Raw genomic sequence first — 17,492 nt, forward strand, 5'->3', positions numbered from 1 at the left:
CTCTCTCTGTTTTTTGCAATGGTCACACAGAAGAGGTATTGATATCATATTACATGCATAAATACAATACAAATCATAATTTAAAATTTGATCAATTTTTGGCTTAATATTATGCCTTTGTGTAGGAGTTGACTAGCCATTTGCAGACCATAAAAGCTCAGTTGGTTGAGTTTGAACTGAGATTGATGTAATTCAAAAGTTTATTATACTAGATAAATAACTCTTTGCGTTATAAAGATTTTCTATTTTCTTTTTTTTTAATCATTTTAATTGTAGTATTTAGTTCTTAAATGTTCAAACTTCTAGTCAGTCTCGGTATGATAAAATTGACGAACACAGTTTTGGCTCTAAATTGTTTTTTTATGTTTACCATAATCTTATTTTGAGAATGAGAATATGTCTCGATGAAAGAATATTCTCTCTTAAGAGTACATACAAGTGTCTTAGTACCTAGGTTCATGTTTACTGATCAAGCATTCTACATGATGTCTTTTAATGATGGCTACAGTTATTGGACTGATCTTGAAAAAGTTTAAAGCATAGACCATATCTAGCATATGGAACACACTCTCAGGGCATCTCTTAATCATATTGAAATACAGAAGGTATGTGTCCTTCATTCCATATAATATTGACATCCATGATTGTACAAAAAAAACAGTACGTGTATCATTAAATTTTATGAAATCTAGCCCAAAACTTAAAGAGTAGCCTAGCAACAAAATTAAATAAGTGGCATTATATTTTTGTGGAGTGTGGTAGCTTTAGGTAATTAACTTTAAGAATCTTATAATTATTTATAAATTAACTCAAATGTTGCTAATTAAAAATATTTTCTTCAATAATCTACGTCAGTCTTCTGTTCTTCTTATGGTCGCTAATTCAAAATTTCTTGTTATTAGAACGACCATGAATATCAATAATTGCATGATTTATTTTCATAGGAAATCACTTCTTTTCCCAATGTTCAATTTTAATAGATGTTTGAAGTGATATTTTTTGTTGACTTCAATATTTGTTTCAAATATATCATTTTTGACAATTATGGTTGAACATCTCACTAGAACAATTTAAATGTTTTGTCCCCATAAAAAAAAATGCATAACTGTCATTTATCTTATAATAAATCACATCAATGTGCCAGAAAAGCATTGTTGAATCTGAGATTTTCATGCAAATGACACTATGGAATAAAGCGTAGGAGAGTGAGAGGGAGCAAGAGACGAAAAAAACGGCTAGACAGTTTGAATAATCCATTAGTTTTTTATTATATAAATGACCAAATATTTATAGAATCAGGGGGTGAAGTGTATAATAACTTGTTTACTCTTGATTGAAATAAGGACTTAATGAGATAATTTAGTGATAAATAAATATATGAATAAATAAATGAATGGATAAATAAAATATAAAAAGATTTCTGATTTGATTGTCTCATTCTCAAGTTAATTGAGGTGGGGGTGTTTGGTTGGTTCGTTTGAGTTTCTTCAATTAACTAGACTATTCATTTTCGATCGACCAAACTAAGTTGTTTTGATTGGTCAGGGCAAGGATCTTTTGATCGACCAGTCTATGTGTCTTTGGTCGGTCAAATTGCGGTTCTTTGGTTGGCTCTCGTGGTCCAACTGGTAATCGTTGCCCCATTTGAGTGTGTCACGTATTGTCAAGATGTGGCTAGGCTGTCGAGTATATTATACTTTTACCATAATTCGACAGGTACCTCCTCCCCTTCAACAAGAAAACTGTTAGGTCAGTTTGTGTTTGTGTCGCATTAGGTGTTGGTAGCCTTGAAGGGCGTTGAGGTTCTTTTTAAGATGACTCGTGATGTAATTTTGATGAGCTCAGCGGCTCTCCTTTCTTGGTGGGGTATTCCTTGGTCCTTTTCTTGAGGGGCTATTATTTAGCATGTTATGTACATTTTCTTAAGGAGGCCTTGGTAAAACAACATATTTCATGGGTTCACGTTGATGTGACTTTTAATTTCGGGCGAGCCATTTTTTACCACATTTGTCTTCGGGTCCATAAGAGTTTTCTGAGATTCGTGCTGACATATTATGTGTTTACATGCATAAACGTCAAAATTACCCAATATAGACCTGAAACATCTAATTTACCCTGGATATACTACCACTTTCATATTGGTCTAGTCATAATGCAAGAAATATGTGAAATTGACCTAAGTGAAAAAGCGATGATTAGAAATTTGTTAGGGAGAGATGAGGATCTCACTACTGTGTGCACAACCCCCGTCGAAGTTCCACCATTATATTGTTCAAAACTAGTTTGGTTCTCATGTTTAGCTTTTAAATCTCTATTTGGTGCTCTAAAATATTGATCGAAGTTTGCTTTCAAATCATTGTGTGTCCTTGAGATTATATAAGACTTGTGCTACACTTATGGTTTGCATGTGGGGATAACATAATGGAACCCAATAATTGCAAGCATTAATTGTCATATTATATCGTTGGATCCTGATTTTTTGTGAATCACGCCTAAGGAATAGAGCGTAAGCCAGGATAGAGAGAGGGAGAGAGAGAGAGGGAGAGAAGGTGGAGAGAAATGGAATGAGGGGGGAGAGAGAGAGAGGGGGAGCGAATAATAATGTATGATGTCTTATTCATGAAATGATCTCACTATTTATAAGAGAGTACAATATGATGATACATTTTTGTCATGCTTTAATGAGGGTTTTACAGGGTATTATTATTATTTTACATTGTTGCCGGAACTCACTACTTATAGGTAGGAGCGGTTCGGTTGGTTAAGCTTAGTTGGCATTGTCGGTGTGTTGATCTAGTCTAGTTGTCGACTTTTGATATAGGTGGGAGGCTTTTGGACGTTTTAAGTATGATTAGAGATAATGAGGGGTTGAGTCTTCCATTTGGTTGACTTCTTCATGACGATTGAATTGATTTATCTTTATTATGTTTTTGACTGAAAAGCTTCAAACTCAGATCATTCGATCGTCTTTCGTGGCTCAATCAACTTTGATCTTGTTGGCTTTGGCTCGGAGCATTTCATTTGGTTGGATAAGTGAGTCTTAAGTTCTTCTATCGAGTTGCCCTCCCTTGCATTCTTCTCATTTCTACTGTAAATCTTCATAGAATCAGCGCTAGCACATTTTAACTATACATATATTAGTTCTTTAATTCTCTTAATTATTGAAAATGACTTTGATATAAGAGTTCTAGAATTTACTGCAAAAATAATAAAGAGACATCGAAATTATTACTCATTTAAGTCCGAAAATACTTGCATATATTTCGAAGGATTGCATTGACTTTGGAAATAATCTGGATGTTCGTATACCTTGAAATCATTTAGAATTTAAAATATTTGTAAAATATTGTAATTTTGAATTACACCAAGTTTCGTTTAGTGCTTTAAAAAAAATCAGCTTCTATTCGTTTGCTGGTGTAATTTATCTTTAATGATATGCACACAATCACATTTTGATTTTTTCAAAAGACTACATTTTGTCTGCGTGCTGACAAATTAGCTTTGCAGATTCAGTGACAATATTTTATTTTAAAAGTATCATTGAATTTTTTTATGTTTTGCACTGACACTATGACTTTAGACTACATGTTTATTTTTGAAAAATTATAAAAAAAATTGTACATGTGATCATTTATACCAACTTTAAAAATTTATTAACCTCAATGATTAATTTGAAATTTTATTAAAATAACAAAAATTTTTTTGTTTTTCACATAATTAAACCCATGTATTCGAAAAAATTTTGTTAAACAAGTTCAAAATGTCAACAAATTTAAACTATTTGCAAGTTCAACAATTTCACATTCTTAAGTTATTTGTTTAAATTTTATCAAAATTTCAGCATCCTTTTGACGTCTTCCTCTCTCAAGCGGCATTAGGGTGAATGGTGGGCTAGCCCAACTGTCTATAATATGCACTAGTTAGCGTCGTGAGATATTTCAGTCTGCTAACAAAAAATCTTTTAACCCTCAATCTATAAGATGCGCTTGACTTTCAATTAAAATACAAAAGTCAAATATAAACGCAAATCTCCCCCAAGCTAGTTGATAATGATGAAATGAAAACACAAATTTTAATTTTTTTTTTTTTTTATAATATATAATATATAAGATATATTAAAAGAAATGAGTGGAGAGGGGTAGATGGTGGCTTGGGTAGGGTGGAGGCGCGAATCAAAGGGCTAAATTAACTAAATCCCACTGTTTGGCAAGTTTAGTAATTCTGGGAAGATAAAAGAGGAAGAATGACATGAACATGCTTACTTTTCTCAATGTTTCTGGTAGGAGCGGAGCGAAAGGATGAGAAAGATGAGAGTTTTGGTGGTCTTCGTACGCTACGACTATGTCATTGCCTTCCCAATTTGCTCTAATCGCGATTCCATAGCGGGGGTTCGTTCATGAAGGCGAAGGTTTTGGGTGAATTTAAGTTAAATTTTTTCCTAATTCTTATTAAAAGTATGATACCAACCACCCCCAAAATCTCAAAAAAATATTAAATATTTTATGTAATGCATCTGCACTTCATGTACAATAAAGTTGTATATATTAGAAAGATTATTATACATAAATATAATATCCTTGTACATAAATTCTAGATGCATTTGCATAAATCACATAATATTCTCTCCTAAATCTCATACATTGTAAAGAAGTCGTGTGAGAACTACAAAGGTGTAGAAGGGGTGCTCGGCTTTGATTCGTGCAAGGCGGAGGGAGCGACAACATCTGGGTCGCACGAACACAGAGAAAACGACAACATTTGAGTTGTGGAGCTGAGCCTCGGCTTTGTGCAAATGGAGGAGACGTTGGGGTGTGTTTTTTGTGATTTAGTTAATGTGTTTAGAATATAAAAATGTATATGTGTTAGATATGCAAGTATGTAAGAAAAAAGAGGCAATTCTTGCTACTATCTACGAAGTTGCTTGCATTCTCAAATACAATTTTTCTTTTTCGTCTTGTTGATGATGCTTGTGCTTCTTGATAGCCCTGCTTGGGAAACAACTTATGCCACTAGGCTATAGTGGTCAAGTACTATACAATATTTCATTTTTGTGTCATACTCACAAATATTTAACTAAATGGTAGAAATATTACTTTAAATATCATTGATTCCGTTTTTCAAATGATTTGTGTTTGTTTTTGTAGTTTCAGAATAATATTCTCTTGCTCATGACAATGACTAATGATCAGCAATCTTCGCATATGCAGTAGATTCATAGCTGTGATGGGCATCACCCTATCTTTCCGAAGATGCTTATTTAATGCAGAGGTTGGGTCATGTGCACTACTTATCACTTTTCTTTTTTTTTATTTGCTTTTTAATGTTTATTTGGACATTTGTAGTTCTGTTGCTAGTGTAAAAAAGCTCCTTTTACAGATCAAGTTTTGAAAATTTGATGTGTAATCCTTCCACGCCTATATAAAACTCAGTTTGCAATATTAGAAATTTCAATGTTCTCATGCATCATTATCAATATGTTCCACTTATACACATCAATTATGTTGTAAGGTGCTAGTTGGGGTCATTTTTCAATTTATTTTTATTTTAATTTATATTCTAGCTTAATTGAAAACAAATTCGTTTTTCATATGCATTTAATACTTATTAAAAAAAATGCTAATCCTCCATCACCACTGCTTACAATGGGCTCTTAAAATATTTCTTTTGTATATGTTTGTTTTAAAATTTTGAACTACTGTGATATTCATTTAAGTCTCTTTTATTAAATTCATTGTAGACTTGCGTGCTATCATCCTTCAATACTATGACAGAATTATTTCATTGATGTTGTTTTCTGAAAGTGCTAAATTTTGCTTCAGAAATCTTGTTAGCTCCGCAGGCATACCACTTCGCATTTATTTCAATAGTCAAAGACTAAAATGTTGGAGATGAGGACCTGAGAATGCCTCAAATGATTTCAACCAAAACTTATGTTTGCAACTGCAGCTTGGAGTCCATAATCCATATGAGTCCTACATATGAATCATCCTCTTAAATTCTACCAACAACCCAATGTTGGATATGATACTAAATTTCAAACATGGGCTTCTTCATTTGGATCTCGTGGTATTGTGTAGTTTGATGAGCATATTTACGCTCAGGTGAGCTCCGATGACTTTATTCATCTTTTTCATTGTTTTCTGTTGGGAGATGCTATGGTTACATAGGGTATAAAATTTACTTCGAGTAACAAACATGTTGATGGTAAAACTTTTGAGTCTTAAGAATATTTGTATCGAAATTATAGGTTCTCGTACATTCTACAATGTTCCAGCACTAAAAGTGTTCCAAATCCTTTTGGAGTAACATGTGTGTATCTTTTGATTTATATGCGTCTAATTCATGGTGAAATTGAGAGAATACCAAAACAATTCAACTTTAGCCTCCAATACAACATGATATCTTCAATATTAATGAACTTAGATCTTTGAAAGTGGAAAACATATTGCGTGGATTCTGCGCCTACGGACATAGGCTGCGATTGAGCGGAGGAGAAAAAAACAACCTCCGGTGGACCACTGACGTTGTCCGTGGTTGCGGAATCCGCACCTATTATTTTCTTCTAAAAGTGACATTGAAATCATATTTTCACAGTTGAAAATCTAGAACATTGGCAAATGAATACATATTCATCATGAAATGATCTTCAGGTTCTTTTGAAATGTCTTTGGCATTGTAGTAGAGAATTGGTTATAACTAATAATACTCTCTGTAGGGCCTGCTAAGAACAATGCAACTCATAAGATATATAAGAGTCCTAAAAACTCTCCTACATAAAATGGCTCCAAAATCGTTTTTTTTTAAAGTTTGAGGGTCAAGGGTTCTTTAAAGGGATAGGCTACTAAGATTAACTACATCTTGAGTAGCATATTCAATAATACTCTTGACTAAGGATAGAGTGCTTGTGTTTATGTTCAACAAAGTTGGTGCAAGCCTATGTGCATTTTGAAAATTCTAGGAACTTCATGCATTTTATTTTATTTTTGATTTGTTGAGATTACTTGAGAGGGTCAAATTTTCAGAAGGCACATTGGACTGTAGATAAAACCAACCATCCATAAATTTCACTATCATTTTGCAGGGACTTCTTAATCTGGGGTTTGAGGTTTCTCATAAGCGCACTCTTATGATCAATTATGACTTTTGATAATAGGAGAGCACTTTCGATTAAGACTACTCATTAAGAATTGAATATTCAACATATAATAACAGCAGACTTAGGATTTAAGTTGCAGAATTCACCACTTGAAGCTTAAAGCGGATGGTGGGAATGAAGACCAAACTCAATCTAGAACTCATGGTTCTGTCATCTCAGGTTGACATGTTCTCTGATCAACTTAGTTAGGGGATGTAGTCGATTCAATCAGACAGAAGAATTCTTGTTAGCAGTCATGTGTTGTATCGTTCAAAGAATTCTTGTAAATCTTTGTTGGATTCTTGTATAGGAGGACAAATTTAAGTCAACCTTAGCTTACAGAAGGCTTTTCACCTATCAATTTATGCTGCTCCATACTAGGGCTATTAATTTGGCTCGTTGTTCGCGAACAGCTCATGTCGGCCCGTTAAATAGCTTGTGTTCGACTCACGAGTCAAATATGAACAAATTTTTAAGCTCGAAATATAAACGAGCAGAACATGAACAAAAGTTTGTTTGCTCTTATTTGGCTATAATTGGCTAAAAAATAAATAAATATATGCATCATAAATATTCATAAAATTAAATATTATAATTTATATTTAATTAATTTTTTTTAAATATCATATTTTATAACATTAAATCCTATAAATTATAATATATAATAAATTATTAATAATAATATATTACTTATATAATAATATAAATATAAAGAAAAAAAAAACCCTAACTTCGGCCACCTCACTCGCAGGCCCCACTTATATTTATGACATGGAGCCTATATATACCCATGCGATCATTTTTGAATGCTAAGTCAAGCTTTATAAATATAAAAAACCTTCAAATATCATGGATGATAAATTGAGTGTTGGTACGTACATGATGAGAAGTAAAGCAATAAAATTAGAGTATTAAGTATAGAATTTTGAAGATGGTGTTATGCTTTCACTTTTCACTAACGGAAGTTTGTAAATTCGAAAAGTAAACTTTTTTATTTACAAATTTTTTTAAATTGTAGATTTTATTTTAAAAAATTTTTAAAATAGAAAATAAAAAAAAATTAAAACCCGAAATTAAAAAAAAAAAAAAGAAAACAAAAAATTTTAAAAATTTGAAAAATTTAAAAAACTGAAAAATTAATATAAAGAGAATTTTATTCTATTTTGTGGTGTTATTTTAATTTCTGAATTTTATTATTTATGTGTAGTTCGAGATTTGAAGGTTTAGTGCTGTATGATTTTGAATTAGAACGTACTATATGAAAAAATTGAAATATAGGGAAGGCTTCATAATTTTCAAGATACGGCGAGCATTTCAAAAAATAATATTGAAATTCAATAATATTGAAATTCAAATTGGTTAAAATAAACATCATAATTTACAAAACCTTTAAGTGATGATGCAAACCTTACAACCTATGAAATTCATTTAATTATTCAAACTCCTGATGTAGCAGCTAACTACTTTGAACATAAACCTGCAATAATACAAATGATTAAAAAAAATCAGTTTGGGGGAACACCACATGTGGATTCAAATTTACATCTTGTAAGTTTTTTGAACTGCGTTTCATTTAAATATGATGGTGTATCAAATGATATCGTCGGATTTAGATTTTTTTTTCATTAAGGGATAAAGCTAATATGTGGTTAAATTTTTTAGCACCTGGATCTATTAAAAATTGGGGAGATTTGACACAAAAAATTCCTAGCTAAGTATTGTCTACCTTAAAAAAACTGTTAAACTTAGAAATGATATTACTTCTTTTACTCAGTATGAAGGGGAGTTAATTTTTGAAGCCTGGGAAAAATTTAAAAAACTTTAGAAACTGTACACATCATGCCTTACCAGACTTGTTAATTGTTCAAATTTTTTATAGTGGGTTAATTGGATCCCTCAGGGAACACTTCCTTGTATTGTTGAGATCAATCCTAAAGATCAAAGTAAAGAGTAAGAACAAGTTAAAGTTGTCCAACTAAGAAGTGGGAAGGAATTGAGTCTTGGTGTTCAACAAGAAATTGGAGTTTAGGGAAAAGATTAAGAAACTGAAAAATCTGAAGAAAATATTCCTAAGAAAATGAAAAAACATGTTTCTCTAACTAAGAGTGAAGAAAGACCCCCACATCTTTTTCTTCAAAGACTTAGACAATAGAAACTTGATCAAAAATTTTCAAGATTTTTTGAGATATTTTAAAAACTTACAATTAATATTTCTCTTCTAGGAGCTCTGAAACAAATGTCAAATTATGCAAAGTTTATGAAAGAAATTTTACATAAATAATGGAAGTTTGAAGATTATGAGAGGGTTGCACTCTGTGAAGACTGTAATTCAATAATTTAGAAAAAAAACTTCATAAAAAACACAAAGATCCTGACAATTTCACCATACCTTGAGCAATTGGAGAAAAATTTTGTGGAAAAGCTTTATGTAATTTGAGAGCAAGCATTAATCTCATGTCATTATCTATATTTAGAAGACTAGGTTTAGGAGATATTTCTCCCACTACTGTAACTCAACAGTTAGCTGATCGATCTATCACTTATCCTAAAGGGGTTATAGAAGATGTTTTAGTTAAAGTAGATAACTTTATCTTCCATGTTGATTTCATTGTGTTGGATATGAAAGTAGATAAAAAATTCGTATTATTTTAGGGAGATCTTTCCTAGCTACTGGACGTGCAATGATAGATATGCAAAAAGGAGAATTAATCATGCGAGTTAATGATCGGGAAGTAACTTTTAATGTGCTAAATCGATGAAGTATCCTGATAAAGGAAAATATAATAAATATTATACAATGGATATAATTGACTATATGATTGTTAATCATTTTTAAGAAAGATGTGAAGTCATATCAGATAAAAAAAATTAAGTAACTTTGGTGCAAAAAGAATTATAAATTGAAAAGGATTTTGAAAGTGAATCAAAAGAGAAAAACACTGAGCAGTTAAATTATGTTCAGGAAGAATTTAAAATTTTGGATATTATTGAAAATAGTAAACCTCTGATACCTTTTATTGAAAAACCTCCTAAACATGAGATGAAAGTCCTACCTACTCATTTAATGTATGCATTTTTGGGGAACTCATCTACATTACATGTTATTATATCCTGAGATTAGATTTATGAACAAGAAGGAAAGTTGTTAGAGATATTGAAAAATCATAAGAAAGCTTTTGGATGGATATTAGTTGATATTAAAAAAATCAGTCATTCAATTTTTATGCACAATTCAATCTGTATGCATAGAATTTTAATAGAAGATAATTATAAGCCTAGAATTGATCTTCAAAGAAGATTAAATCTTATAATGAAAGAGGTTATGAAAGAAATGTTTAAGTGGTTGGATGCCAGAATTTTTATCCAATTTCAGATAGTTCATGGGTTAGTCCTATTCATTCTGTTCCTAAGAATGGAGGAGCAACCACTGTTGTAAATTAAAATAATGAATTAATTTTTATAAGACAAGTCAATGGATGACGAATCTGTATTGATTATAGAAAATTAAATGCCACCACCATGAAAGGTCATTTTTTTCTACCTCTTCTAGATCAAATGTTGGATAGACTTGCTGGACACCGTTATTTTTATTTTTTGGATGGATGTTCTGGATACTACCAAATATATATTACTCTTGAGGATTAAGAGAAAACAACATTTACTAGTCCTTATGGAAGTTTTCCTTTCAGGAGAATGTCATTTAGGTTTTATAATGCACCTGCAACATTTCAAAGATGCATGATGTCAATTTTCTGTGATTTAATTGAAAAAGGAATTGAAGTTTTTATGGATGATTTTTAAGTTTTTAGAACTTATTTTAATGCATGTTTAGATCATTTAACGAGAGTTCTAAAATGTTATGAAGAAACAAAGTTTATTCTTAATTGGGAAAAATGTCAATTTATGATTGCAGTAGGAATTATTTTGGGACATAAAATTTCTGACAAAGACATGAAAATAGATCCAACAAAAATTCAAGTCATTATTGAATTACCACTCCCTACTAATGTTAGAGGAATAAAAAGTTTTCTAGGACATGCTGATTTCTTTTGGCGTTATATTAAAATCTTTTCTAAAACTTCGAAGCTTTTATGTCAACTGTTAGAAAAAGATGTTAATTTTGATTTTAATCGGGAATGCCTTAATGTTTTTAATTTATTGAAAGAAAAATTAATCTCTGCACCTATTATTGTTTCTCGTGATTGGACAAAAGCTTTTGAATTAATATGTGTTGCTAATGATTATGCTGTTGGGGCTATTTTATGACATAAATATGATAAATTTTAATACTAAGTACTGTTAGACTTAGAGTTTGAATCTAAGTTATTAAATATTTTTCTTAAATTTTACTATTTTATTTATTAAGCTAAAGTATAGAAGTTTATAAGTTAATCTCTATCCTAAGTCATGTTTTTATGTAGTAAAAGGGTTACTTGAGGTCAAATGACCTTTAAGTTTGGGAGAGTTGACACGCCTAAAAATTACCTACTTTTTCATATATATTTTATGCTCAATTTTAATGATTTTTAATGATATTACACTTTAAAGAAATGTATTTTACATACTTGTTGTTTCAGGTACATGAAATGAACTTTTGGAGAAAATAAAGTAAAAATGGTGCAATTTGGAGTAAAAACGAGTAAGAAAGAAACTTAGCACATTTCGATATGTCTTTCTATGCTAAATCTACTTTACATTTCTCAAATATTTTTGAATGAAATTACACTTTTAAAAAAGTTGTTTTTATGCGTATTTTTTAGGAAATTCTGTTAGGAACGAAACACAACTGAAATGGGGCGAAATGGAGCCAAACTAAGCAAAATGGAGCTGTTGCAGAGTGGCGCATGATGCGCCAAACCATGTTTTGTCATATCCTTCTTATGAATTCTGAGTAGTCTTCTTTATCTTTCTCCTTACTTTGAGATATAATTTTGTGAAGAATTGATTTTGTTTTCTATTGGTTTAAATGTTAATAATTTGTGATGATTCGAACTTCGATCTTCATTTAATTTTTGATTTGACCAATTGAAATTTTAAAATATGTTGAGAAATATGTTCCGAAAGGGCTCTAATTTCTACAAATAGTGCGAATCACATTTGATTTCATGGGAGAGGATTTCATCCCTGGGGTTGAGTGCAATAAAGAGTGAAATATATTTTGTTGGATGCAGAATTAGAGATTTTAAAGTGACAGATTAAAATCCCTAATTTGGTCAAGTTGATTGATAACTGATGCGAGATTGTTAACCCTCAGGTGAGGGAGTAGTGAGAGCTCTGGAGTGGCACCCGGTATCCTCCCAACCTAACCACAAAATTACTGTTCAAACTCTGGATTAGTCAATGTTCTTTATGTACTCGGAATAGGGTAAAGAATATAATTGCTCCTTTTTGGCACAAAATAATTTTTATATATTTTCAAATGATTTTAATTTCTTCACAATTCATATACTCGTTATAAAGGGGAAATATGTTTTCTTAAATTTGAACTCTTCGTCACAAAACTTTATTTAGTCTTAGTAAATTTAATTTTGAAGTTTAGAAATTAATTTAGTAAACTTAGTTCTTTTAGGTACATTTCTATTAGCATTGATTAAACACATTTTAACTTTTTTTTTCTTAATTTAATTTTTATAGTTTGAATATTGTAATTTAAGTTATTATCATAAGAATTTTCATCTTCCAAAACTAAGACTTGATAGTAGTAGACTAGAATTAGGCTAAGGGATTTCTTACTGCGCTTCTTTGTGGGATCGATACTGGAGTTTTTAAAAAAAGCCCTATATTACTTTAAGTGATACGTGCACTTGCATAGAACCACTAATGTGTGAACTATTTTATATATTTTATAACATTTTGATTTGAACTGCTAAATTTAAATTGGGTCAAGTTTTTTGTCATATTTTGGAAGTTACATTAATGCGTAATTTTGAGACGGGTCAAGTTTTTGGCACTGTTATTGGGGATTTAAATTGACATAAAACACGCAGAAAAATAACACACACTAGGGCGCATCAGGTATTGTGACAAATAGAAACATACTTTATTATTTAACTCTTCTGGGTGCTTGCAAAGAACATTAACTAACGTAAGGCTGATTCCTTAACATCTCGACTCCACATGAGAACTATCTAGCCTCTCACCTCTAGATGTCCCAAGCCTATGACACCGTAATGATCGAATCTCAACGTCAGGGTACTAAACATTTAAAAATTAAGCCAAACTGATAATAATCTAGTCTGTCACTCTAGATCTAGCCAATTCTACACCCATCAAAACTTATCTCCCTATTTATTTGCACTCTCCCTTAGGTGATCACAATGACTCTTCCTAGAATGATGCGTGGTATCCACTAGTTGTGTGAAATCATAGTTCTTCCAGGTCATTATGTTTCTCAACGGATTTTAACCTCACAGGTGGCCAGCTTGTAAATTAAATGAAGATTCGATGAAAATATCATCACAACTTTTAAGAGTAAAAAGAAATTTTTAAATCATTCTCATCCCATAAGATTAAGTCTCATATGCAAGAAGAAAGAAAAAGAACTACTCAAAATTCATTGAGATTAAATAAAAATAAAATATTTACATTGAAATCCAAGTCTTACAATAAAAACTTAAACACAAATACAAAGTACCTTATGTCTTCTCCCCAAGCAAACTTCTAGAGTTTCCTTTAAGCAATCTTCAAACTTCTTCACACTAAAACACACTCACACTTACACTTGAACACAATATATGAAAAATCTAACTCCTTATTTATGCCCAATGGAAGTTTGAGGCTCCAAAAGGTACCTAAATTCGGCCAAATCCTTCTCATTAAATGGAAAACATAAAATAACTAAGGGTTGCTTCAAACACTTCTCCCAAATTCGGCCAAATTTGATGTATCTTCTAGAAAGATAGTACTGGCGCTATAACGCTAGTCTGGGGTAGCGCCCTCCTCGCTCAACTGTAGCGCTATGACACCAAAGGGTGGCGCTATAGCGCCACACTAAAATTATCATTTTTGCTCTATTTTTTCTCATTTTCTCTAAATGTCAATTTCATGTACTTTAAACCAAAAACAAACAAAATATTTTCTTTTAAAGTGCAATATCATAAAAAATATACATAAATTGCTTTTAAAATATGTGTTAAAAACAGATTATTTTGAGGTGGATCAGTTGGGTATACTGATCATTATACTATAAAGTATTTAATGATGAAGGATGATGCAAATCCACAATTAATTTTATGGGTCCTTCTAATGCAAGAGTTTGATTTTCAAGTTATGGATATGAATGATAGTGATAATTAAATAGCTGATCATTTGTTAAGGCTTGAAAAGGAAAATGATAATTTTAATGATGAAATTAATGAAAGTTTTTTTTATGAGTAATTATATGGAAATAATGAATGACAAGTTCTAGTAAACTATTTAATTAGTAACATTTTACCCTATGGACTTGATAGCCATCAAACTAAAAAGTTCTTTCATGATTCTAAATATTATTTTTAGGATGACACTTGTTTATATAAACAATGTAAGGACTTATTTATTCAAAGATATGTACCAATTGAAAAACCCCGAGAAATTACACAAGTGTCATGGATCTGATTTTGGAGGACTTTTTGGGGTTGATGAAATTGCATTTAAAATTTTGCAATATGGATTTTATTAGTCTACAATATTTAGAGATATTAATTATTATATAAAAACATATGATAGATGCCAAAGAGTAGACAATATTTTGAGAAGAAATGAAATACCCCTAAATTTTACTCTTGAAGTTGAAATTTTTGATGTGGGGATTTATATTTTATGGGATCATTTATACTATCTTCTGGAAAATTTTATATTTTAATAGTTGTAGACTTTGTTTCAAAATGGATTGAAGTGATTGCTTTAATCATTACAGACATGACAATTCATTTTAAGAATAGAATAATTGAAACAATAACTCAAAAATATGGAATCAAACATCGAATTACTACAGTTGATCATCCTCAGACTAGTGGCTTGACATAAGTCTTCAATCGAGAATTAAAAATAATATTGAAAAAAACTGTAAATCTTAATAGAAGAGATTGTTTGCTAGACTTAATTTGGCATTATGAGCTTATATGAATGCTTACAAAACTCCTATAGGAATGTTACCATGTAGGCTCATATTTGGAAAAGCTTGTCATTTGTCTATTGAATTTGAATATAAAACTTACTAGACAATAAAAGAGTTTAATATAATCTGAAAGATATTGGAGAAAAAAATTATTACAATTAAATGGGCTTGACTAGATGAGAAATGATTCTTATGAGAATGCAAAAATTTATTAAGAGATAATGAAAACTAGGCATGGTCAAGAAATTCTGAAAAAGCATTTCGAGCCTGGATAAGAAGTTATATTATACAATTCAAGATGGAAATTATTTTTGGGAAAACTTAAGTCCACGTGGTCAAGACCATTTATTATGATAAGAGTTTATCCAAATGAAGTTGTTAATGTTGAAGATCCTAATACTAGAACGATAATTAAGGTAAATGGACACAAGTTAAAGGCTTATATAAGTGGCGATAGTCCTACATTTGAGGAGATCTTAATGTTGGGTCAACCTGATTATTAATATAAGAAAACTAGTTATGTGTTGTTGTTAAGCGAAGACTTTATGTGATGAATTGAGTATTTGAATGTTAGACTTTTGAATGATGTCGAACTCAAAAATGGCCATTAAAACTGGAAAATTAGACTTTAAACGTCTTATATTTTCTGTTCTCTGTCATGATATAAAAAATCGTAAAATTCTGGATGGGTTTGAATGGCGCTAAAGTGCCATTCTTGGCAGTACAACGTCGAGCCAACCCGAGAGCAGATTTTAGGGGGCCAGTTGACGCCATTTTTTGACATTGGTTTGTCTTCTTCCTCTATTTTTTGCATTTTTGCTCTTCTAGGGCTTGGATTTGTGCTTGATTCGCTTGGAGTAAAGACTTCAAACTCTAGATTTCATCATCTTTTGGTAAGATTTTCATCTTGGCTTTGGAAATTTTTTATTTCACTTTGGATTTCTTCCACATTGTGTGATTGGCCGAAAATTTCAAAACTTGGTGTAAATAGTGAGAAATCCATAGTTGAATGATTATTTAGTCTAAAATGTGTTTGTTGGAGCCTAAAAATCATATATTTGATATTTATTGGAATTTCTAGATTTTTTCATGGCTCCTAAGATGAAAAGAGGAAAAGGAAATGGAGTTTTTGATGCCGATAAATTCACGAGCATGAAAGCTCAGGACCGGTATTGTGATCTGCAATCTAAGAAATTGATTGAAGAATAAAGTTTCTTTCATCCTGGTGGAATAATAAAATGTATAATTGCAGGGTGACAGTGGGAAAGTTTTTGTTATTTTATTGTCGTCACTATGATTTATGTGGTTAGAGAATTCTACTCAAATTTACCTGATGAATCAGATGATTTAGTTTATGTGAGAAGGTAATATGTGGACATAAGGTCTGCTTGGATCAATCACATTTACAAGTTGCATAGTGTTCTTACTTGTTTCTATTCTGAGTTTCATCCTACTAAAGAGGAATTGGACTAGATTATGCAATTTTTGACTGATGGTAATGGAGTATGGAAGATTAAGAATGGACGCCGGGTAAACTTTTCTTCTCAAAGCTAAGTGTTCATTCTCGTGCTTGACATTATTTTATTTCTGGTAGGTTGCTTCCTACTAATCACTTCAGTGAGGTAACTCGAGAAAGAGCCACATTGAACTATTACCTTTAGATGAACAAATCATTTGACATTGTCTCTTTAATTTACAAGAATAGGCTTATTTCTTCGAGGGGAGGCATTACTGGAGGTATGGGTTATCCGGCTCTTATTACTACTTTATGTGTTGAATCTGGAGTAAAATATGAGACTTGGGAAAAAGTGTTACCATCTCATAAACCTATTCGAAAATTTAATAAGCCTATTGGAAAGACTAATTTGGAGATGTATGGAAAGCATGTTGGAGTAAGATCTAGAAGTAGAGGCGTTGTTATTCCTTCTACTTCAGCTTTAGCTTCAACTTCTAGACCTTCTACATGTAATGGAACAATTATTCATTCAACAAGGAAATGTCTTAACATTATAGAATCAACAAATAAGTTTAAAAGCCCATCTTTTTCATAATGATGAGTATATGTAGAGAAGAGTAGATTATGATATTGCTTGTCATGAGGCGATGGAGAAATTCTTAAGGGGTGACTACTCTGTAGTATTTCCTACTTTCCCCAGATATACGGCTTATAAACCTGATGATGTGGAGGAGGATGTAGACTTTAATGATGATGATGATGATGATGAAGATGATGGTGATAATGGTGATGATGATGTGTAG

General features: G+C 31.2%; 1 protein-coding gene across 1 annotated transcript; it reads left to right on the plus strand.

Moving 5' to 3' along the window:
• The first annotated feature begins 16,972 nt into the window (after window positions 1-16,972).
• LOC110021414 lies at window positions 16,973-17,492 on the plus strand. The gene is made up of 2 exons (XM_020719898.1): window positions 16,973-17,125; window positions 17,301-17,492. The coding sequence occupies exons 1-2, from the start codon at window positions 16,973-16,975 to the stop codon at window positions 17,490-17,492; spliced, it is 345 nt and encodes a 114-aa protein (XP_020575557.1).

The sequence above is a fragment of the Phalaenopsis equestris genome, unplaced genomic scaffold (genome assembly GCF_001263595.1).
Source record: "Phalaenopsis equestris unplaced genomic scaffold, ASM126359v1 Scaffold000134, whole genome shotgun sequence".
NCBI classification, from domain to species: Eukaryota; Viridiplantae; Streptophyta; class Magnoliopsida; order Asparagales; family Orchidaceae; genus Phalaenopsis; species Phalaenopsis equestris.

Excerpts from the sequence above, each read along its gene's own strand:
- LOC110021414 (XM_020719898.1), top strand. The coding sequence starts at position 16,973 with ATGGGTTATCCGGCTCTTATTACTACTTTATGTGTTGAATCTGGAGTA. Across the intron at positions 17,126-17,300 it reads TGTATGGAAAGCATGTTGGA|AGAAGAGTAGATTATGATAT; the intron begins GTAAGATCTAGA and ends GAGTATATGTAG.